At 33.4% G+C, this 25,016-nt stretch overlaps 2 protein-coding genes, 1 long non-coding RNA gene and 1 other non-coding gene across 4 annotated transcripts; 3 read left to right on the top strand and 1 right to left on the bottom strand.

Moving 5' to 3' along the window:
* The first annotated feature begins 482 nt into the window (after window positions 1–482).
* LOC111997408 (E3 ubiquitin-protein ligase COP1) lies at window positions 483–12,841 on the top strand. The gene is given in 14 exon segments (XM_065775926.1): window positions 483–860; window positions 863–1,150; window positions 3,774–3,851; window positions 4,070–4,225; window positions 4,820–5,167; window positions 7,625–7,782; window positions 7,888–7,953; window positions 8,291–8,369; window positions 9,323–9,478; window positions 9,653–9,751; window positions 11,244–11,348; window positions 11,615–11,794; window positions 12,258–12,368; window positions 12,449–12,841. Coding segments are annotated over 14 exon segments (2,079 nt in total). The 5' UTR covers window positions 483–773; the 3' UTR covers window positions 12,617–12,841.
* Window positions 12,842–16,805: 3,964 nt separating this feature from the next.
* Window positions 16,806–19,095, top strand: LOC112018947 (tyrosine-protein phosphatase DSP1). Its single transcript, XM_065775927.1, has 4 exons — window positions 16,806–17,387; window positions 17,482–17,575; window positions 18,460–18,517; window positions 18,732–19,095. The coding sequence occupies exons 1-4, from the start codon at window positions 17,059–17,061 to the stop codon at window positions 18,824–18,826; spliced, it is 576 nt and encodes a 191-aa protein (XP_065631999.1). The 5' UTR covers window positions 16,806–17,058; the 3' UTR covers window positions 18,827–19,095.
* A 667-nt stretch (window positions 19,096–19,762) lies between these two features.
* On the bottom strand, window positions 19,763–19,891 carry LOC112018949 (small nucleolar RNA snoR111). The gene has a single exon (XR_002883639.2). It is a non-coding gene; the product is annotated as a small nucleolar RNA snoR111 (small nucleolar RNA).
* A 3,656-nt stretch (window positions 19,892–23,547) lies between these two features.
* On the top strand, window positions 23,548–24,898 carry LOC136068566 (uncharacterized). The gene is made up of 2 exons (XR_010629929.1): window positions 23,548–23,607; window positions 23,876–24,898. It is a non-coding gene; the product is annotated as an uncharacterized LOC136068566 (long non-coding RNA).
* The last annotated feature ends 118 nt before the right edge of the window (window positions 24,899–25,016 follow it).

A 25,016-nucleotide genomic window follows, 5' to 3' on the forward strand; every position in this document is an offset into this window, starting at 1 on the left:
GCTTGGTGCCAAATTTCTTGTTGAGGTAGAATTTAAAGCAGCTGAGCGAGACAGCATGCTTTGATTGTCACAAGACAAAAAATGTGGGGTTTAAATTAAAGAAAAAAAAAAGAAAAAAAAGAAGAGTAGTTGTAGGTTTAATGAAAGTAGGTTAACATTGCCGACGAGAGTTAGTCCAATTAATAAGGATCGAAATTTGATCGCTTTATCCAAAAGGTCTAGATTCAAGTTTTAGAAAAGTTTCGACACCACTTTATTGAAAAATCTATAAAAAAAATATATTCAAATATTAATTACATTTTTTCTTTTTTCATAAATTTTTTTAAAATAAATTATTAATCATTTTCCTGTAGCATTTTTCAAATAATAATAACAAAAGTAGGTGAACAGTCAACACAGAAACAAACGACGCCGTCGTATGAAAATTTGAACCAATAAATAAATTAATCAATCAAAGGAAAACGCCCGCGTTAACGTGGGCCGTTTCCACCCTCACAAAAATCTCTCTCTCTCTCTCTCTCTCTCTCTCTCTCTCACGCATAAAACCACCACTCCACTCATACAAGTCAGTCATTTCACAGACTCGACGTTTTCCTTTTCCATTTCCATTCCCATTCCTTTTCTTCTTTTGTGCCAGTTCGATACTCCTCCCAAAAAAAAAAAAAAAAAAAAAATCAAAATCCACACTCTCACTTCAAAAACTCAAATACACCGAATTTCATTTCATTTCTAGAGCGAGAAAATCATAAATTTTTTTTAGAGAGAGAAAAATAATGGAAGAGACTTCAACTTCATTGGGCGCACTGGTCCCCACAGTGAAAGCCGAGACTTCACTGGATCCCACCGCCGAACCACCGCCACACCGGAACAGCAACAAGCTCAACCGCCACCGGAACCGACGGCTGAAGGAGCGGCGGAGAAAGCGGAGGTAGTTGTAGGTGGTGGTGGTGGTGGTGGTGGTGATGACGTGGACAAGGAGATGTTGTGTCCGATATGCATGCAAATCATAAGGGACGCGTTTCTCACCGCGTGTGGGCACAGCTTCTGCTACATATGCATTGTGACGCACCTCAACAACAAGTCCGATTGTCCTTGTTGCTCTCATTTCCTCACCTCCAATCACATCTTCCCTAATTTCCTGCTCGATAAGGTATGGTCTCTCTGTTTGGCTTCTGAGAAAATATGTGTGGGAAAAATATATATGAAATGACGAAATGCTGAACTGTTCAATTCATTGTTGACGATCTGGAACTGCTATGTTTAATATTCAGAAAGTATAATTTAATTTTCCATGTCAGTCCAAAACCAATTAAGGTCAAAATTCCAAATTCTACAAAGCACGGACTCGGACACTGATGGTAAATTACCAATTCATCCCAAAAGCTAAATTTGTGAATTTAATCCTTTAATCATAATTCTAAAAATGAAATTTTTTTGAAAAATTAGGGCACGACAAGTTGGGATATTACAATTGATTAATTAATTAAATAATTAATATATATATATATATATTTTTAGGTATATTTTATTGATTTATAGGCATATTTTATGTTTATTTATAAGTTTTCAAAATAAATGACTATCAAAATCTTTAAAAGCATACCTAAAATTAAAAGGAATTCTTTATAAATAAGAAAAAAAAAAAAAATTTTTTCCCAATAGAATGAGGAAATGCATGCAAAAGTGTCCCAGGCATGTCCGACACGGATACGCCGGGGGTTTTGAAGTATCCATGCTTCTTAGAATGAAATAGTGTTCAGTCTCTTGGCATTTGATTGAAGACTTTCCGGTGTAAATGTTAATTTGATCAAGTTTAGAGAAATAAAGCTCAGTTAGAATTGGATTAACGTTAACTATTATGCTTATTTTCGTGTTGCATATGTTTAAATTTTGATTTTGACATCAGAACGTGGCTGTGATTGTTCTTATTGAAATTTAAGCTAAAATTGTTAGTTTGATTATGCTTGATTCCTTTCTTTTTATAAGTAAGGATATTATTATTATTATAACAAAATAGTCTCCCAAGTATGCTGGAAGTATACATGTGGGGACCATACAATCAATCACGCAAATTACATGAATCTATTAAATCAAAAGAAGAATATTTAGGAAGATTACGCAAAACTGACATCCAATCCAACAAGGTTCTAAAGAAAATTAATTTGAGATCAGGCATAGCTCTCTTTGTGTCCTCAAAACACCAATTGTTTCTCTCCCTACATATGCACCACTTTGAGCAATGGGCTGCCAACCACAAATGACCATTCCATTAATGGCGAAAATGACCTGCCAACACACTAACAACTCAACAATGGACTGCTGCATCACCTAACAAACTCCAAATAAACCCAACTCCATGGACCATAATTTTTTAGCTATAGGATAGTGGAGTAAAAGATGGTCAACTGCTTCCCTAGCATTTACACATATAACACCAATCCAAAAGCCACACATTCTTTATCCGTAAATTGTCAATCATCAAAATTTTCCCCAATTCTGCACTCCAAATAAAGAAAGCAACTTTAGAAGGAATCTTTGATGTCCATATACTCTTCCAAGGGAATGATTGAACACCATTGTCAAGGAGAACCCTGTAATAACCACGCACCGTAAATCCCTTGTTCTTCTCAGGTTTCTAGCACAATTTATCCTGCCCACTTCCTTTCACTGATGCACCATAGATCATATACATAAAATTCGATAATGACTCTAATTCCCAATCCTGCATGGCTCTTAAGAAATTAACATCCCAATGGAGTACTGTGTCTGTATATTGCATCAGATCTGCCACACTAGCCTCCTCATGACAAATCCTGAATAATTCCAGAAAGCACATTACAAGATAATTATCCCCACACCATCGATCCTACCAGAACTTTACTCTAGAACTATCCCCTACCTCAAACTGGAAGTAACTTGATAAAGTAGGCCAAACTTCCATATTGCATCAGATCTGCCGCACCATCCCCCTCCATTCACGTCCATATTTCACTTCAATCACCCTCCTCCATAACGCATCCCTCTCAAGCCCAAACCTCCACAGCCACTTCCCTAACAATGCTTGTTGAAGCGCCTCAAGCTCCTAATAGCCAAACCTCCAGACAGAAGAGGATCACAAACCTTAGCCCAAATCACCAGATGATATTGATTATGCTTGATTCCTACATGCCACTTTTTATTAATAGTTTGATTTAGGGATTGGAGTGATTTTGTCATCGTTTATTCCTTTATATTTCTAATCAGATGAAAGGACAGAATTAGTACAATTATATCACCTCAAATAATTGTCCATAATCTTAGAAAATTTGGCTGGCATCTTATGATAACCACCATTTCAGAATCTCATTAACCATTAATAGAATCTCATTAACCATTAATAATCTGTAAAATATTATATTGTATGCTTTTGTCTATCATATCTATGGTATGTTCTCTTAAAATTTACCCTCTATATGGTGTACAATATCATAGCCCAAATTTTGATAGTGGTTTTTTTCACTGTCTTGAGAGCCTTTAAGTCATAGCCAATAAAGACTTGAACAGAAACTAACAAAAAAAATTTAGAGCTCGTGATATAACAGAAAGCATTTGGACATGCATTTTTTGCAAACAGAGAGAGAGAGAGAGAGAGGATATTATCGAGTAGGAAGTAGAACTGAGCTTCATGTATCTGACTGCTCGCTCTCATGTTTGAACATTATTAGTGTCTTACTATTTTGACATTGATAAATTCAAAGTACTGCTTGTTTACTGATCTGTGTTGAACCTTGCAGTTATTGAAGAAAAATTCTGCTCGTCAGAAAGCAAAATCTGCATCCCCATTTGAACATCTTCGTCAGGGATTACAACAGGTCAGTTAATATATAGAAATTTTCCACGTTGCCTGCGGATTTTTTATTTTGGTGGTTGGGACCTATTTTTTTGTTTGTCAATTAAATTACTTGTCAGCTGTATCAATGGATGCATTATCACTAACATCTGTTTTCATTCACTATAAAAATCTATTCTAACTACATAATTATGCTTGATTCATTATATTTTATTAACTTTTTCTTGTGATCTTAGACAGGGCTGCAAGGTGTCAATTAAGGAGCTAGATGGCCTGCTGTCTCTCCTCGCAGAAAAGAAGAGAAAAATGGAGCAAGAAGAAGCTGAGACAAACATGCAGATCTTGCTTGACTTCTTACATTCCCTGCGGAAACAGAAGCTTGAAGAGCTTAATGAGGTCTTTGCACTTGATTTTATTTATTTGTGCCTTAGTTTTATTTTATTTCCTAGTTTTATGTCAATGTTTTCTAGTGGGAGTATCTGGTTGTGGAACCATAAGAGGCATGTGGAGTTGCCACTTGCAGATTGTACCTAATGGGTAATAATAGAGTCAAAGATTAGACCTCTTTGAATATCAGAAATCATCCGTTCTATTGTATATGAGTTTTTGAGGTATTGGATTATGGTCAAGTGGAGCATGCTTGAAGAAGTCAGGTGCTTATTTAATTCTTTAAAAAACCTAAGGTATCTGGAACTTTGAATATCTGAACCTTGGGGAGAACCCTCTGAGTGCCATGTGCTACGATTGTCTTAACTGCTCTTTCCTGCAGTCCCACAAGTGACTATTGCTTGTTTATTCAAGATGCATAAATTAGAATTCTACAGTCTATACATGTTTCTGGGAGGATTGGGGACCCTTTAGTTGTAATTGCTGCATACATGGCATCAAACATTTTTGTTGTTTCATTGTTAGATGACTGCCATAGTATTATTTGTTGAATTTCGGTTCAGGTTTAGTTTGTAAATTGATTGTCTTCTGATTACCGTGTAGATACAAGCCGATCTCCAATTTATAAAGGAGGACGTAAATGCTGTAGAGAGATTTAGAACAGAACTTTACAGGGCAAAAGAGAGATTCTCAGTAAAACTGTGGATGCTTAATCAGGAAACTATAACAGAAAGACCGCGGGGTTTGTTTACTGAGAAACAAGGAAGTGGCAGTAACTGCAGTGCCCACTCTTTACAAGGGCAGATGGGATCACAGGACAAGATAGCTGATGCAAAGGTTCAACTGAGCTCCCAATCAATCCAAAGAAAGGATGTTTACAGTGGTTTAGATTTGCAATCTGTTTCTCCATCAGCACCAGCTGTAGCAAGAAAAAGGCGGGTCCATTTACAGGTTAGTGATCTTACAGATATTTTTATATCTTCTAATTGGTACATTGAATTGAGTTATCCTATTATCCTGTCCTTTAGCATCTTAGAGCATCTCTAGTAGATTTATCAAATTTTTGTACTGTTTGGAGAATGAACAATGACTTTTACCTTTATCTACCAACTTTTTCAAATACACTTTCCAACAGATTATGAAATCCCATTCTCTATCTTATTTAAATATTATTTCTTCATTCATTATTTATTCTTTTTTTTTTAACAACTACACATCTTCCAACATTTTTTTATTCAACACCAAATTATTATAATAGAAAAAAAAATGATTTGAAGAATGAATAGTAGTCCATCAAACTTGATGGGCTACTGTTCATTAGCAAAAAAAATTTCCGGATATAGAGAAGTTACTGGAGCATGAACAGTAGCATATAGAGCATGAACAGTAGCACATATTCTCTATATTTTGACTATGCATACTCTGTTGGAGATGCTCTTATAGCAGTTGCAGCACCACATTGGAAAAAAAATTACATATAATATATTTTTTTAATTTTTTTGTTTTGACCACTTTAAAAATAAAAATTTGAACGTTATAAAATAAGCCCAATAGCATCCTGTCAAAAAAAAAAGGCCCAACAACAAACCAATTCAATACCAACCTTTATCTTGGCCTTTGTTAAAAAAAAAAAAAAAAAAAACACCAATTTGATCTCAAATCTTAAAAAAAAAAAAAGAAAGAAAAAAAAAAGCAAGCCCAACAACAAAAATGAGTAATTTATAAACACTAAAAGAGAATTAAGTACAAGGTAGTGGAAGTAGGGTGTGGGATAGCGGGGAGTGAAGACAATTTTTTTTTTTTTTAAATGATTGTATTGTTTTATTGAATTCTTAATAGAGTAATGCTAAAGATACAACAAAAATTCTTCTTAATGATTTACAAAAAGTAATAAATTGTCAAAGTTGAGTTTAATTGTTAAATGAAAGAAATGAAAAGAGTAAAATAAAAATTAATAAATAATAAATTATAGTATTCTAAGTAATAATTAATTTTGGTTTCCAACAATAATTAATCTTAACAACAATAATTAATATCATTATACTAAGAAACAATATGATCAATGAACTTATAATTTATCCTTTATTCTCTTACTAATACTATGGATAATATTTACATAAGGAAATCACTCGTACCACAAGATTTATCTCCTATCTAAGATTCATCTCTTAAGAAAACTTGTGTTGGCTTAAAAAATCTTCCTTTGGATCTTGTGTTACGAGAAAATATTTTATCTTAACATCCTAATGATCAAGATGAAATAAGAAAATATTATTTACAAAAAGGTCATTGTCAATCTCTTAACACGAATTTGAATAACCTGTTAGAAAATATTCTTGGAGCCGCCACTGTGTGACAGTGTACTGGCTGTGGTCCATCAGACAAGATTTGGATTATTAATTTATTATATTGTATTGAATTTTGATGCCAGATGTAGGCTTTCTGTTCTTTCAGAGGGAAAGTCCCTTAAGCTGCTTTATTGATACATTCTGTTGGCCAAACACCCTAATTATACCTTCTAAGAATAGGATGCATGGATACTCCATTTTACTCAGGTACCCGTATCCTACCTGATACTTTTGGGATATCTCTGCATGTGTCCCAGCATTTTTACTTTTTTACTTTATTATTTTTTTTTTAAACGTTGATATGTCCAGGGTACGGCCTAGATATGGATAGTGGGAGACCCAAACTTATGGATTTTTATTTTTATTTTTTTTATATATTAGTTTCAATGTTGAACACTTATTTAGTTATCTTTTATTTACTCTTTACTCTTTCCTCTTTTGGATTATGGTTTGTATTCTAAGTGTCTGTTTGGGAACAGCTTATTTAATTAAAACTGAAAACTTTTTACTAAAACTATTGTAGATGAAGCTAAAAGGTAGTTGAAATAGTACAGTATGATCCATTAATAGTACAAATAAGTGCAATGGGACTCATGAATAGTAACAAAAATAAGCTAAATAATAAAAAAATCTAGCTTTTTAAGCCATGCCAAACGCACACTAAACATCATTTAATGGCCATGGATTCACTTTATTATCCGTTATTATTCTTAAATTGATACATTCTTAACAATTTATTAAAAATAAACGCTTAGCAATATATAAAAATAAAAATAAAATTTAATAATTAGTTAATACATGTATTCCCACCGTATCATATCCTAATATTTCGCGAATTGCTATATCACCATATCCCATATCGTATCATACACGTACTTATGCTTCTTGAATAACTACTACTAAGACTAAGACTGCTTAGAAGTTGGCTGATGTTGCCTTGAGAAATTGTGTAAATTGATCTGTACTATAGATGAATGGCCTAGTGACTTCAATATTACTATGATGGTTTATATTTAATTTTATACATGTAATTTACTCTTTCTACCCTCTCTTGCAACAGTTCAATGAGCTAGAAGAGTGTTATTTGCAAAAGCGGCGAATTTGGAACAGACAATCAGACAAGCAGGAAGAAATGGACCCAAATACCTTAAGTAGAGAAGGTTATAATCCCTCTCTTGATGATTTTCAGTCTGTGCTGTCCACCTTTACACGATACAGGTACCAACATTTTGTGGCATTGATTTTAGTTTTTGTATTCATTTCCTTGTTGGGAAACATTATTTTCTTTAGTTGCTTATAACACTTGTTTGTTGCTTGATATAGTCGATTAAGGGTCATTGCTGAACTTAGGCATGGTGACCTTTTTCATGCTGCCAATATTGTGTCAAGGTAAGTTGAATGCCTTACATATTGTACACTTTCATTCAAACCCTAGGGTCAGAAAATCTGCTCAGAGTGATTCTTCTTTTATCATCTCAGGTTTGTAAACTATAACCATTAATTATATTTATATTACTTTGACGTATTTAAACATGAAGTTTTCATGGCCATAGTCATTTTTAAATGGAAATTTAAATGACCTACCAAATCATGCAAAAACTACAAAACAAGCAAACTGAGTTCTGGAATTTCTAGCTGTCAATGCAATGCAACCAAGTTCTTGTTATTTAGCGTTTCTTAACACTTTTAATTATTGAATTTCAAATCCCCACCATATTTTTTGCAGTATAGAATTTGATCGTGATGATGAGTTGTTTGCTACTGCTGGTGTTTCAAGGCGCATCAAGGTTTTTGAGTTTTCCTCAGTAAGTGTTGGACATTTTATTTTGGGTGTGTATGATAGATCTGTTGTTTCTTTCAAACAGCACTCTAGGAAGGAATATGGAAAACAGTCTTCCATGCCATTTAGGTCTGTTGTTTCTTTCAGACAGCTCTCTAGGAAGGAATATGGAAAACAGTCTTGCATGCCATTTCTTTTACATATTTTTATTAACATTCTTAAATACATTGGCCTAGTTGATCTCAACTTTCTACTATCATGTTTTTGTTGCTTTCTTACGTTCTATAAAGTCATTGAGCTCTAGCTCAAATGGCATCTCCTCTTCTTGTAAAGCAAGGTGAAGGGTCAGGTTGTGGGTTTTAGCAATAAAAAAATTATGTAAATTGATACAGCAGTATGTTGTTTATCTATCTTGCTGGGGAGATAATTTATTTTTCTATTTGGATTGATCAAATAGTCACTACCATTCATCTTGGGAATATTAATTATTGATTACTGTTGCGATCATCTAATTGCTTGAGCTTAACACTCTTGATTTAGGCTTCTTTGAATAGGGAGTTAGGCACTTTGAGCTGATGAGGACACCTCAAAGACAAGCTCCTTAATTATCATAAGTGGCACCTCCTCTCCTTGTAATGCAAGGTGAAGGGTGAGGTCATGGGTTTTACCAATATAAAAACATACATTTTAATATGAAATGGATACAGCAGTATTTTGTTTATTTATCTTTTCTTGGTAGATCATTTATTTTTCTAATATGATTGATCAAAAAACTCACTACCATTCATCTTGGAAATATTCAGCATTTATTACTGTTGTGATTATCCAACTACTTAAGCTTAACATTCTTGATTTAGGCTTCTTCAATTAGGCACTGTGAGCTGCTGATTACACCCCCAAAAAAATTCCTTAATTTGCACAAATTGTATTTTTATATTTATTTGATTGATTTACTATTGCCTTTGTGATCGCTTCTAGGTGGTGAATGAACCAGCAGATGTCCACTGCCCTATTGTAGAGATGCCCACGCGATCCAAGCTGAGTTGCTTGAGCTGGAATAAGTACACTAAAAACCATATTGCTAGTAGTGATTATGATGGGATAGTGACTGTTTGGGACGTAAGCACTCGACAGGTAGTAATGCTTCTCCTTTTCTCATTTAGTCACTATGTAACATATGATATCAGTTATCCCAACAAATAAAATGCTCCTACAGCTTGATCTGTGTACATGCATCATATAATTTGGGTCATCATTCCAAGCTTCTAGTTGTAGACCTTTTCTTTAACATGAATATTTTCCTTCCAGAGTGTGATGGAGTATGAGGAGCATGAAAAGCGCGCTTGGAGTGTTGATTTTTCACGCACTGATCCCTCAATGCTTGTTTCAGGCAGTGATGACTGCAAGGTACTTCGAAATGGATAATTTGGAGTATATTGTGCTACTTGGTGAGCTGTATAGTAATATGTGTTTTGGAAAAAGAGAGAGATTTGATAATTGATGAGTTCTAGGTGTGCCATATTCAAGGTAGTATAGATGAAATAGAGATATAAATTTGATAATTGATGAGTTATAGGTGTGCCATGTAAAATGTGTGGACTGTCAGAATCAAAGATGTTATTAATATATTCAAGGAAGTCTGGGAAGTTTCTTGAGTTCAAATAGCCTATTATTCAATCAAGGACAAAGGACGTTTCAGACAGATCTGGACACAAGCACTTAGTATTTTTTTTTTTTTTTGGGGGGGGAGTTCTCAGTCCATGTGGCCCCTAAATTATGGTCACAACTTCTTTTTAGATTAGAATTTAGTCAATCCACTTGCATTATCTTCATGGAAAGAGTCCAATGCTTGGCCATGACATTGCCAAGATGGTCTATTTATATGCTCTTGATTGAAGTGAAATACACATTTTTCAAATATAAAATTAACAAATTTTAATAGAAATATTCATAACATATTGTAGGAAAAAAAATATCAAACTCAAAATTTGTATACATTACCTATTAGGCAAGTGCAATTGTATGATGTTTGTAAGTTCAAATTTTACTAATTTTATTTCAATTCTTAAACTATTTATATAGTTAATTGAAAACAATTATCAATGGAAAATAATATAATCTAGATGTAGAAAGTTTAAACATAACATTTTATATAATTCTCTTATGCTTTATAATATATAACCATGATAGTTATGATCAAATGATGTATATGGTTCAATCAAAATACATCTAAAAATCAGAGATCAAAAAGCACAAGAATAGTAAATTAATCTTGTTTGTGTCTTTTGACGTGTAATTTAAAAAATTGTTTATGTGATACACCACCTTAAGAATAGTGGTTGTATAGTAAATTATGGTTCATGTTATTTCTTTCAAGATCAAGCAATTAATTTTAATGATTCGTATCTTTTTTAGCAATAAAAAATAATTTAAAAAAAAAAAAAAAAAAGCACCCCTAAGTGTGCTTTGTGCTTCTTCAAAATGCACCAAAAAGTGTGCCTAAAGTATGCTTCATTAAATGAGGTTTTGTTTTTGCCAAGTGAAGTGCTCAGACCTTGGGGCTTCAAGCTTTGAGCTTTAGGCATGCTTTTAACATCATTGTGGCAAGATAAATGCATCAAATCTGTATGCCAAGCCAATTATGTTCCTGTGAAAAATGTTTTCTTCTGTTTCATGCAAACTAATACATAGAAACACTATAATCCGTTTTAGTGTCCTTAATAAGAAGATGAGCTAGCTGCATTTTCACATAGTCGTTTAGCCATGTCCATTTGGAAGTCCCATCTCTCAAGTTGGATTATTATTTTTTTGAACTCATAAAATATTGATGTGGGCTTATTTTGGTGTTATGCTTAAAAAGTAGCCTCAGCTTGAATTCATTTAATATGGTATTATACAGGTCAAAATTTGGTGCACACAGCAAGAAGCAAGTGTTCTTAACATCGACACGAAAGCGAATATTTGTTCTGTCAAGTATAATCCTGGGTCAAGCATTTATGTGGCAGTATGTTTCCCTCAAACTTTTTCTGCTTGCTTCTTTTTTTATATTTTTTTTATCTAGATACAAGTTTCTTCAAATTGTTGATGCTAATACTCACTGTTTATTCTTTTTCTTTTATTTCAATAACTGTTGAAAGAACAGTGGTTTTTTATAATGCCTTCCTGACTCACATTTGATTGAAATTTAAATCAGAAGAACTCATAGATCAGATTTGGCAACCTAGCTGGATTAAATCCAAGTATAACCTCTAATACTTGGGAGTTTTGCAGGTGGGTTCTGCAGATCATCACATTCACTATTATGACTTGAGAAATATCAGCCAGCCACTGCACGTGTTTAGTGGGCATAAAAAAGCTGTTTCATATGTAAAATTCTTGTCTAGCAATGAGCTTGCTTCTGCATCTACTGATAGCACATTGCGCGTGTGGGACGTACAGGAAAATTTGCCAGTAAGTTCTCAGGACACTATTAGTTATTGTTCGGGTTTTGAATGTCCATTTTGAGCTCCAAGTATGTGCACTCTTGTTTTTTTCATCTAATTTCATAATCTCAGTCTCTTTATTAATGCTTCATTAATAATTCACATTGTCAAATTAAATTTTGAGACTCTTGAAATTAACAATATTTGGAGATAATCTAGACACTAGTAGTTGTTGCAGCCAGAGCAATAGTCTGTAGGGGATTGCCGAAAATAGGAAATTATCTTTTTTAGTCATAATTGTTCATGGTAGCTTTAATGGGGCTGTGACTGCATTAGATTTAAATTGATATGGCTCTGTTCATGACACTTTCTACTTCTCTCTCTCTCTCTCTCTCTCTCAAAAAAAAAAAAAAAAACCTGTTTTTCTATCTCAATGATATCCATAGTCCAAACTAATTACGAGCTTACAAATTGTTTTTCTTTTTTCACAGCCACGCACATATAGAGGCCACATGAATGAGAAGAATTTTGTGGGTCTCACAGTTAATAGTGAATTCATAGCTTGTGGCAGTGAGACAAATGACGTGTTTGTTTATCACAAGGTTAGGAAACAATACATCTAAAGAACATATATGTTATGACCTCAATCTTGAAGTAACTCAATTTTGATTATTACTTGCAGGCTATCTCCAAACCAATGGCGTGGCATAGATTTGGTTCTTCAGAAATAGACGATGATGATGATATAGGATCATACTTCATTAGTGCTGTTTGTTGGAAGAGTGATAGCCCAACAATGTTGACTGCAAATAGCCAAGGAACAATTAAAGTCCTTGTTCTTGCAGAATGAGGAATAAAAACACCTTTATCTTTTTTGAAATCTTCATTGTATAGAATTAAATCTATCCTCTAGGTATTAATCTTGTATATAGTATTGATTGTGCAGTGGGCAGGTTAGATTGACGGCCCCATTCTTGAAGTTTAAAACCAATTTAGTGTGCCAAAAAAAAAAAAAAAAAAAAAACTTGTATGTCATTACTTCTCTGAGCAATTGCAGATCATTTACGATTTATAACTTTTTTTTCCTGTTCTCCCTGATGAGCAGACACTTCAGGTAATCTTTTGGACCAATAGCGCATCAGGTTAAAACATGAAATGATTTATACAAAATCGAAGTTCTAACATAAAGTAATCACAGCTAAGTATCAGATTTAGCACCCAAAAAAAAAAAAGAAAAAAAAAAAAGAAAAGGTATCAGATTTAGGTCTATTAAGAGTTGCCCTATTATGACCAATGCTAATTGAAAAATTAAGTATTCGGCCCACCGCCCAATAACATGCTGTACATTGTACATTAACAAATGGGATCAGAAAATTCCATGCATAGCTTTAGTATAATGGTCACTTGACTTTATTCATTAAGTTTTTGTGACGCGAGAGGGGTAAAGGTTAGAGTTTAAGTTTTTAGGAGAAAGTTTTACATGTATTTACACTTAGATTAGGTTACAGTAGGATTTTTATCTCAAATTAAGAGGAAAAAAAAAATGCCGGGTTTAAGTATTTAAGAGAGTGTTACACTTTTACACAAAAAAATCAATAATTGCTGAGCTTGAGCAGCACCCAATCACATGCTGTGTTTAAATCCTCTTCACTCTTCTGCATGAATAACAATTTGTAAGCAGATCATATGGATCCCAAATTGGGGCAGAGCTATGTAGGCCCCTCAAATTTTGATTTTTTTTTTTTAATATATATAATTATTTTAATGTTTTCAAAATTTAGTTTACAAAAATAAGAGTTGGCATTTCCAAATATTTGAATTAATCCAATGATCCTCTTAAAAAAAATAGTTGGTTTAATAGTTATAGAGATATAATTTTATTTTTTGCAATTTTATTTTTTATTGTAAAATGTGCTCTTATGTCTATTAAATATTTGATAAAGTTTGGCACTAAACATGTTTGAATCTGTTTTTTTCAACCTGTTATATAGCGATTAACAAGTTATTAACTGATTAAAAAGAATCTTGTCACTAAAGCTACACATGAAGGTTGTGTTTGGCATCAGATTATAAACTCATATTTTAGCTTTTAACTTATGTACAACTTTTTAAAACCTCACATTTTGTCACTTCTTCAAAAAAATTTCAAGATACAAATATACTCTTACACACTTTCAGCTAAAAGTTTTCAGCAAAAAATTAAATAAGTTGTTCCCAAACGGACATAAAATGTCTCTTTAATTGCCACATACTGAGTTAAAGTAAGATAGCTTCAAATATATTCAAAACTTAACTTATTCCTCCAAGTTTTAGATCATTCATGTTTTTGAAAATTTCATTAATTCAATTAAGAGATTTTTTTTATTTACTTTAGTATAAAATTTGATAATTTGTATTGAAAATGAAACTTTTTAAGAATTTCACTATGAAAATGGTAAAAATTAATTTTATTGGGTGTGTATAAATATAACAAATCAAATAAAAAAAAAAAGTGTGTGTGTGTGTGTGTGTACGTGTATATATAATAAAAAAAAGTGTGTATATACAAGTGGGGAGTTACCTTGATAAATATATTAGTTTTGGAACTTGGTCCCCAAACAAAAAATTTCTAGCTCCGGCTTGATCCAAATAAAAAAAAAAAAAAAAAGAAGATATTAGAGTTTCGACTGAGAGAGTCAAATAATGTATCCTTAGCTTCCCCTAATAATTGAAATTTGAATAAGATAGAACATAGCCTTTTAGAAAGTTCACATTATGCGTGACACCAGATTCTTACAACAATAACAACAAAGTCATTGTACATGTAAGCATAATAAAAGCATATTGTGGATCTGTGAGTCTGTGACACGTCTTGACTTAAAAATACAGCCAAACTATGAGGCATGGTGCTTGTGCCTCCTAGTGAATACAATAGAATACGGCCAAATAAGAGGCACGTTGCTAGTGCTCCCTAGTGACAGAATACTGCCAAAATGAGAAACATGAATCTTCACGCTTGTGCCTCTTAATGCTCCCAAGAAAACTCAATTGGTCCCAAAAAAAAAAAAAACATTGGTAAATAAAAACATGGTAGGGTATTATTGTATACATAAACTTGGGGTTCTTTATATCAATTTGCTGGGTTTAGAAGTACAATTTGTAGGGGTGTCAATTCAGGTTAGCGTGTCGGATTCATGTCATGTTGAGGTAGGAGTATTCGACTAAATAGCTCAATCCTAACCCGACTCATTTAATAATCGTATCATAATCCTTCAACCCTAACCCGACCTGTTAATAAGGCGGGTTAACTTGACCCAACCCATTTGACACGCTTAATAAACGAGTTGTGTTGGGTTAACATGAATGTAATACAGCCCATTTCAACCTGCATAATATTAAATATAACATCCATCTAAAAATAATTTCTTTTACATCCCAAAAGTAGTGCATACACTTCAAGTCTTCAACCCACAATCAAAATAATATAGTTCAACAAAAATATAACATTCATCTAAAAATAAAGTTCTTTACACTTCAAAAGAAGTACATACACTTCAAAGAGAGAGAGAGAGCAATAAGCGGTTTGAGAGTTGACATTTTGAGTTTGAGAATTGGGTGTGAGAAGAGTAGTACGGCTGAAATTTAAAAAAAAAAAAAAAAAGAAAAAAAAAAGAAAAAAGAAGAAAAAAGAAGAAAAAGATATTTATAAGAAGGTTTAGAGAGTTAGGTTTTGTAGGGTTTAGAGATCTAGGGTTTGTAAAGTTTCAATTTCCAATTATATCACTTGTAAATTTTTGTAATTACTTACTTTTCTTTTTAAATTTAAAATATATATTGGATATAAAAGGTATTTGACAAATTTAAAATAAAATGAATATTTATTTGTAGGTGTGAGAAGAGTAGTACGGCTGAAATTTAAAAAAAAAAAAAAAAAAAAGAAGAAGAAAAAAGAAGAAAAAGATATTTATAAGAAGGTTTAGAGAGTTAGGTTTTGTAGGGTTTAGAGATCTAGGGTTTGTAAAGTTTCAATTTCCAATTATATCACTTGTAAATTTTTGTAATTACTTACTTTTCTTTTTAAATTTAAAATATATATTGGATATAAAAGGTATTTGACAAATTTAAAATAAAATGAATATTTATTTGTCATATGAGTTAAATGGGTTATGTTAAGTGGGTCATTTCGGGTTGACACAAATAAATTAGCGTGTCAAACGTGTCTATTGTTGGTTACACAGGTTGACCCAAACCCATTAAAGCCCAACTTTAACCCGAAAAAACACGTGTTGGGTTCGTGTCGTGTTTGCGAGTTGAGTCGAACATTGACACCCCTAACAATTTGTGAGATCTATGTAATTCAAAAATCTCCCCCTCTAAAGAAAAACTACCATAAAATTGTTACCTCAAAAATTAGAAAAATATAGATCCAACGAATCTCCCAAAACGTTGGAAAAAGATCTTATTCATTTACCTTAAAATCAGAGTATCTTTTGAATAAATTAAACTTTGGATTACCTCAAAAAAAATCTTTCAAAGATTTTGATTGACACTTCTTCTCGATTACTCACTCCATAAAATTCTCTAATAATTAGTAATAACTACTTGTAAGACTAGTATTTTAATATCTTTTTTTGAGAAAAAAAAATCTTGTTACATATTTTACAAAACATCCATGTGTACTCTTTGTCATATATACGACGCATGAACATATAAAAATATCAACCGACGCAAACAAGCACAAGTGAATAAATTAAAGTTTTGGATCATCTCAACAACCAAAAAAAAAAAAACAAAGTACAACATCTTAATCGTCCTATGTGTATCCCTCTCCTCTCATGTTTGGCACATGCACGTGTAAAATCAACCGAAGCAACCAAAGGGCACAAAGTGTTTTCCCAACTTTCGAATTCCTAACAAATTGAGTTTGACATTTTTGGCACCAAATTCACGGTCAAACCTCAAACCCAATCAAAAACACACAATTGTCTTATTTTCATTGGTAATTTTTTTTTCATTTTTCATTTACTTCCCCAAGTATAACTGCCAGCTTAGTCTCCTTCCTCACGAGAACCCCACTCGAACTTTCCTTACTCTCCACGCTTCAATTTGCCTATAAAATATCAAACCCAGCGAAGATAAAGAAAGAAACACACAGATCCCAAATTATTCCATATCCCACTATTCTCTCTTGTATATACTAAAACTCCTCTGAGATTCCCTTACTTTTACAGTACTTTTTTTTTTTCTTTTACACTTTTTTTTTTTTCCTCTCTCTCTCTCTCTCTCTCTTTCAAAATTTTTGGCGCGAAATCAATGGTGATTGAGAGCTTGGGAGGGGGAGGAGGAGGAGGAGAAGGAGAAGTGCGCCCCGTGATGATCGAACCGCCGCCGCCGTCGTCGATGATGATGATGTCCTCCTCCGGCCCCGCCGTCTGTAACTCTCACGCTCCGGCGCTTCCTTCTCCTAGGACTCCTCCGTTGACCGGAGAGGATGATTCCGACGCGGTCAACGACGGAGACGGATTGGAACTGCTGATTCCGCCGCTGAATTTCTCGATGGTCGATAATGGCATCTTCCGCTCCGGTTTCCCCGATGACGCTAATTTCGGCTTCTTGAAATCCCTAGGCCTCCGTTCCGTTATGTAAGTAAAAAAACAAAAAACGTTTCGTAAATTTTTTTTTTTTTTTTTTTTTTGAATTTTTTGCTAAGATTTGATTTGATTTGATTTTGATTAGATCTTTGTGCACGGAGCCATATCCTGAAGTGAGCAAGAAATTCTTGAAAGCTAATAAGATTGAGCTGTTCACGTTCGAAATCGATGGTTGTAAGGTTCGGTTTTTCATATTTGTTTTACTTTGTGTTTGTGATATCGTTGACTCTAATTTTCTGTTAAAATTTTAATTAGCTAAATTTTAAGTTTAGTATTTTTTTAGAGTTTAGTTACTTATTTTATTATAATATAATTTATAATAATGAATTAATAATGATATTAGTAAGGCAGTGACTGGCACGCTATTTTGTTGACCAAAAAAAGGTATTTACTAACCAGGCATTACTTTAAAGGATTTATAAAAAAATTTGGAACAGTATAATTTATCATCAAGTGGTAAAAATTTTCACAATTGTTAAGATCATTCATGGTGTGATTGATGTTGCCCTCTTTATTTACTCATATAAGAAGTGCAACTATGACGTGCTAATCTCTACTTTCGTAGGTGTTATTTGGGTTCCAATCAGCGTACTTCATAAAGTTTTTTTTTTTTTTTTGGTTATTGGAGAAGAACTATTGGCATCTTGACTTGATTAAAAAGGGGTTCAATTTTTTTTTTTTTTTTTTGAGGTGTTCAAATCTTATATGGTTGTAGTTATATTGCTTGACTTCGTTATGAAGTGGAAGTCTTGAGGTTATTTTTTTAATGATTGGATTTGTTTGTTTCATGAAATATGGTATCATTGCTTGAAGTGTTTTTTTAAAGAAACTGAAGAATTTTTCATTGGTTAGATGAGGTTGTTGAAAAGATTGAATATGCTTTGGGTTTTTTGTTAATATAACCAAATTTTGTGCAAGTTGCTTGATATGTACTAATAAATTCCCTTTTAGAGGTTTGTAATACTGGTTCTTCCTTTGATCAAGTAATTATTGATAAGAAACTGTTAATGTCAATGGAAGCTTTTTCTCACACACAGTATGTGATTTGTTTATACCATGGCAGGAGCCTTTTGTAAACATTCCTGAGGAAAAAATCCGCGATGCACTCAGAGTTGTTCTTGGTATCATTCACATTTAAATTTTTATGTGCAAATTGTAGAATAACTTGCTCTTTTTACATTCTGGTAATGCACGTTTTATCTGCTCTGCCATGCCAGATGTGACTAAACACCCAGTCCTGATTCATTGCAAGAGAGGGAAGGTATCATATTGTGATTGATTTTTATTTTCTGTTTTTTTCATTCATAGTCATGTGCTATTATTTGGTTTGTGCAGCATCGCACTGGTTGTTTGGTCGGATGTTTAAGAAGATTGCAACGATGGTGCCTGTCGTCAGTTTTCGACGAGTACCAGAGGTTTGCTGCTGCTAAGGCCAGAGTGTCCGACCAAAGGTTCATAGAGTTGTTTGATCTTTCCAGCCTGAGGCAGTCCCCTACATCATTTTCATGTTCAAGGAGACACTAGCATAGCTGCACAAAAGAGACATGGTCCAATGCCCAATATTATCACACAGGGCCCCCCATGTAATGTTGTGTGTTCTTCAAATAATTAGCTTTCTTTTTGAACTCTCTCTACTATCTTATCTTGTGAATTACCTCGGTTTCCTAATTTATTAATGAAATAAGATAATATGCACAAATCTCTGTCGTTGTGTGTGAACATATCCATATTTTACTATTTTGGTTATTTAACCCCTTTACCCGAGTATTCATCAACATAAGCCCTTGTAGGCAAATTGGACAAAAGTTGTATGAATTTTAATATGATTTTGACTAGTTTATGAGGTCCTTAATGCATATGCTGAGTTTAGATTCCACTCTTCATCTCCTAATGTTTCAAATATACCCAAGAAGTGTATTTTCTTCCTCGCAAGATGCATATTTTATGGCTATAATTTTCTCTAATTTAGAGGATAAATTTATATATGTAATCAAGAACTAATGAACTATGAAGTAGCAAAAAGTAGCACATAAAACAGGTCAAAACTACTTGGTTCATCTACAGACCAATCAAGGCCGAAATTACAACAAAATATCAAACACAAAACGAAGAAAACCAAAAATTAAAAATATTATAAAGTATATATATATATATATATATATTCATGTTAACCGAAAAATAGATTGCCAAAGAGGGCATCAGTATCCACAGCTTTCCGCACGGATATGAGCTCTCCGATCGGTTCAAAGTGAAGAATTATAAATCTGTTTTTGTACATCATTTGCTCTCTTTGCAATTCATTCTCAAATATCAAAAAAAAAATTCAGATTCAACCAAAGAAAAAAATAATAATAATAAATAAATAAGTGTGGACGAGCAACAATCAGATCGCCAATCCAAAAAATGACGACTGAAACGATATCTCGGCCGTTGATTTTGTTCTACCTCGGTGTTCTCCTCAACGCAGAGACATACAAACTGTCTCTCATTTTTCTTAAAACAGAACAGAGGCTTTTGATTCCAACAAAAATTAAGAATAAGAAAAAAACACAGAAAAACCTTTATGAAAAATGAATGGATCTCTGAAATTTTGAATGATTGCAGATGGAACCATTTGAAACCCTAACCCTAAAAACGAAATTAAGGCGAGAGAAGAAGATTGGCAGGAATGTATAATATTGAGATCTTATATATATAGAGTGGCTGCTGACCTTTTCCTCCGCTTCCAGATCGCATCCCTAATTCCCTATTTACCAACCCTAGCTACCTTTTATTGTTCAATTACGACAATGCCCTTATGCTATTATGTTTGTTTGTTTGTTTTTTTTTTTTTTTTTTTTTAAAGGAAATTAATTCCACGTTAAACCATAAAATAAAATTTAAACAAATAGTTACATTGAGTTTTAATTGTCCTTGAAAAAGATAAAATTTTAAAAATCACTTAACATTTTCTAGTGTCTATCAGAGGCGGCTCTAAGATTTTTTTCTAGGAGGTCAATAGTATTGTAATTCTTGTGTGCTAAAAAGTGATTAATTTTTTTTTTCTAATAAAGAAGAAAAGTGTAGAAAAAACAATTTCATTCTATAGTTAATGGCAAAGTAAGCTAGAACCTGAAGAGAAGATTTATTTATTTTTAAAAATGAAGCAACAACTTTAAGAGTACAGCTAGCTATTGACACAACACTTTCACAACAAAATTTAAGTACAAGTTGTTAAAGATATATAAAAAAAAAGTGATATCATTTGTGGGTTTAGATAGAAACCAATTAAAACTTGTTACTTAACTTTTATTGTAAAATTATTGTTAAAATAGCACTAAAATAATTATGTGGGGGTAAAAACTCAGAGATACTTAATGGGCCCGGGGCACCATGTTGAGGAGTATTATATTTCCGAAGAGCAATAATTGGTTGGACAGTCCATCTGAAGGCAAGAAGCCCAAAAGTAGAGGGGGATTACCGTCCGAAGAGGTCACTACTGGTCCGAAAATGTCTTACTCCTCGGTTACAAATAGCCTTGATCAATCAGACGTATGGAAGGTCCGAATGATCTTTCTAGCAATCCCAATGATAATGATAAGTTCTTGGTGGGTCTGGAGATGATCAGAACGAAGAAATATCTAAAGGAAAAACTGCTACTACCGTATTTAATGCACTGTAACAGCTTTTCTGGCCGCATTTATGTGGAGAAGACCCCTGAACAATGTAACCTCAGCTACCGCCACTCACAAAGAACTAAAGTAAACACATGACGTGACATGTACTTAAGTAGATACACAGATGAAGAACAGGTGGACGATGGAGATGATGGGAAAGGACGTTATATAAAGAAGAAGGGTCCCTGATAATATGGGGGAGGAAAAAGGGAGGAGAGAAGAAAGAAAAGCTTCACTGTAGCTCTAAACGTTGTAATTACTGTTCACTCAATAAAACATCTCTTCGGATATTCACTCATGGAGTTGTTCAAGCATTATTTCATGTTATCACCATCTTAAGTACATTAGCCAACCATTGTTTAATTCATAACCTGCCGAGCTCTTTCTCCCACTTTCTCCAAATTCATTGTCCTGGGTTCGTTGGGCCTTTAACCCATACCTTTTGGGTTTGGGCTACAAAAATTGACCCTACAAATTATATTCAAGCTTATTTCAATTGGGATTAAACAAAGGGTTAGAGTGTTTAAAATCTTATTTTAGGGGTCAAAACAAAAAAAAAAAATTTTATATATAATTTTTGGTTCTTTGCCAAGTCAGGGGGTTCATTTGAACCCCTTGGGCTGGCTGTAAAGCCACCTTTGTTGTCTATGATATTCAGAATTCAAATCTCTCATCCTTGTTGTAAATTTGTAATTATTAATTTTTTAAAAATAAAAAAAATTATTGTATTTCATTTATCAAAGCAATCGTGTATTTACAATTTAATTGAGAAATCTAAGATATTGTACATTTGTGCATACATAACTATTTCAAAGTTTGTTTATCAAATATATATATATATATATATATATTTCAAAGTTTTGCCATAATCCATATATCGTACAAGTGGTTTTAAAATAAATTCTATAATTTGAGACTTTTATGAATTAAACCTTATACTGTAGTTTTTTCTAACTTCAAAGAAAATCATATTCAATTTAAACTCTAAACTTTTTGGATTTGATTTAGGAGTTTGATTTTCACAATTAATTGAGGGTTTAAATCGATGCAATTTTAAAAGTCCAATGTTCAATGTGAAAATAATCAAGCTATAGGATTCATTTGTATCAATATTATTTTTTAAGGTTTAATTTGAAACTGCCCTTGAAGTATAGAGTTTAAAATGTAACTTAATTTTTTTTGGCCCCAAAATACATGTGATTTGGAAAATTATTTTCAAGAATCTAGAGAGTACTAAATCAAGACACATATTACACCAATTGTTAGCTCGTGGAAAGTCCGCTAAAAATATTTAGGCATTATACATATTTAATTAATAAAGAATTTTTTTTTTTTTTCTTATGATAGAGTTTCAACTTATGACGTCCACTTTTAATGATTGTGCTCTTATCATCAGACCAAGATACCAATCGATTTTTTATGTAGGCAGATTTTAACATCAGATTTCTTATTAAACCATCAAAGATTTTACCAATTGAGCTAATTGAAACCCACAATAAAAAATCGTTTAGTGTAGTGGATCATTGGATTGCTTTATCTAAAAAACAAGAATAAAATATTATTTTGGTCCCTAAATTTTACTAAAAGTTTATTTTTCGTCCCTATTCTTCAAAAAGTTCTTTTTTCATCTCTAAACTTTGTAAAAAGTTTTTTGAATAGTATAGAGACAAAAATAATGATGAAATTTTTTTTTTTTCAATAGTTTAAGGATATTTAAAAAACTTTTAGTAAAGTATAAGGATATAAATAAAACACTTTTAATAGTTTAGGGACGAAATATGAACTTTTCAATAGTTTAGGGATGAAAAATGAACTTCTTAAGGTTTAGGGATGAAAATTAAACTTTTGGTAAAATTTAAGGACCAAAAAAATATTTTATCCAAAAAACAATGAGTTATAAACTATGGAAGAGTTGAAAAATGGCCCCCAGGCCCACTTAGAATAGTAGTACTAGGTATTTCTAACCCAACACAATTAATTTATAAGAGAGTAGGCTTGCTAAGTCAATTATAATGCTTTGTATGATCCAAGTATGAAATCAAAGAAGTTATGACTCTTAATATGATGAAAAGAAACACAAAACAAGTATAAACTCTTCCTCGGGCTTGTCCAAGAATGCAATGTTTATATATTATTTGCTCGAATCTTGATACAAGTTGATACTCTCTTCCCTCTTGCTCAAGTTCTATCGTTCCAACCCTTTTTTCTAGAGGGGGGGCCCTTCCCTGATATAGTCCCTCTAAATGTATCTTAGCCCTTCACTTGTACGTCTATGGGTAGTAATTAGGATGCTTATCCCATCAGGACATTGCTGGAGGTGTTAGAGAGTGTTGTAAGCTGTGGAATTACTATTCATGTGTTTTTTCCTCATTAATGCGATCAGCTAAGTTGGTGCAGTGCATTGAATGTGGAGGTGATGGCTATCTTCCCCAGATTTTCCTCTCTTCTTTTCTTACACGTCTCTAATGTCTTCCATGGTGCTCTGTCTTTTGGTGCAGGTGGTCAAATGAGGCAATCATAAGGTGCATTTGTTCCTTTGGCTCCTTAGATGATGGGTATGTTCATTTTCCATCCTAGGAGCTTCGTCCACATGTTGGGTTCGGATTGGCACACAAATGGGCCTTTTTCCATCCTCGAACTAAGCCCATAGACTCTAGATTATGTTCGAATCCTTCCCTCCCACAAACTATAAATTAATATAGTCTAGCATTATTTTATAACTCAAAAAACTTAATATATATTATGATATATTATGGAAAATTAAGAGCTTTCAAAAGTTTATATTACATCATTAAAAGAAGCTAACAACTATTCAAATTACAGGTGCTTCAGAAAAGGAGGGGGGGAGTGATAGACTGAGACAACAGATGAAGAACTTCATTGAAACCATTGACTATTGTGGGCTACGAGACTTGGGATTCTCTGGTCCAAAATTTAGTGGTTATATCAGCGTGCAGATGGTTTGCAGATTAGGGAATGGTTGGACAGAGCAATGACAACTCTAGAGTGGCTCAACATCTTTCCTGAGGCAAAAGTTTTCCACCTTCCCTCTTCAGTTTCAAACCGAATGGTGCCGAACCAGAGGAGAAAGAAGGCCAGGAGAATGTTCAGATTTGAAGCAATGTGGTTGAGGGACCAAAGCTGTGAAGAGGTGGTACATAAGGCGTGAGAGGAAAGGAAGTTAGTAAGCACGGGGAGCAAGTGGGTGAGCTGCATAGAAAGGTGTCGAAGCAGTTTGGAAGCATGGAACAAAACAGTGTTTGGGCATGTTAGGATGAGGGTAACTGAACTGCAAAAATGGCTTAAATGGCTTGAACTCCAACCCCCCTCTACTGAGATTAACAGTGAACTGAGGAGAACCCGTATTGACCTTAATTGTTGGCTTAATAAAGAGGATGATATGTGGCGACAACGGTCCAGACTCAACTGGCTACAATCTGGGGATAGAAACACATGTTTTTTCCACGCAAAAGCTTCTACATGGCAACAAAAAAATCTCATTGAGGGTATCTTGGATGCAAACGAGGTTTGGCATGAGGACGATGAAAAGGTGGTGGAAGTGGTGGTGGCTTAGTATGAGGAGTTATTCACTTCATGTCAACCAACAAACATTTCTGACTTGATCTAAGCAGTCCAGCCAAAGGTGATTGCTTCAATGAACCAGTGGCTGACTAGGGACTTTACCGAGTTAGAGGTCAGAGTGGCTTTAAAGCAAATGTACTCACTGAAAGCACGGGGCCCGGATGGCATGCCTCTTCTCTTTTTCCAAAAATTTTGGAATGTAAGCGGTGAGGTGGTCACAGCAACAGCATTGGACTTTCTTAATTATGTTGTTTCTCCCCTTGATTTTAATAAAACTCACACTGTTTTAATCCCAAAAGTAAAGACACCTTAGAAGGTAATTGAGTACAGACCTATTAGTTTGTGTAATATGATGTATAAAATTGCATCCAAGTCCATAGCT

The sequence above is a fragment of the Quercus suber genome, unplaced genomic scaffold (genome assembly GCF_002906115.3).
Source record: "Quercus suber isolate HL8 unplaced genomic scaffold, Cork oak 2.0 scaffold_122, whole genome shotgun sequence".
NCBI lineage: Eukaryota > Viridiplantae > Streptophyta > Magnoliopsida > Fagales > Fagaceae > Quercus > Quercus suber.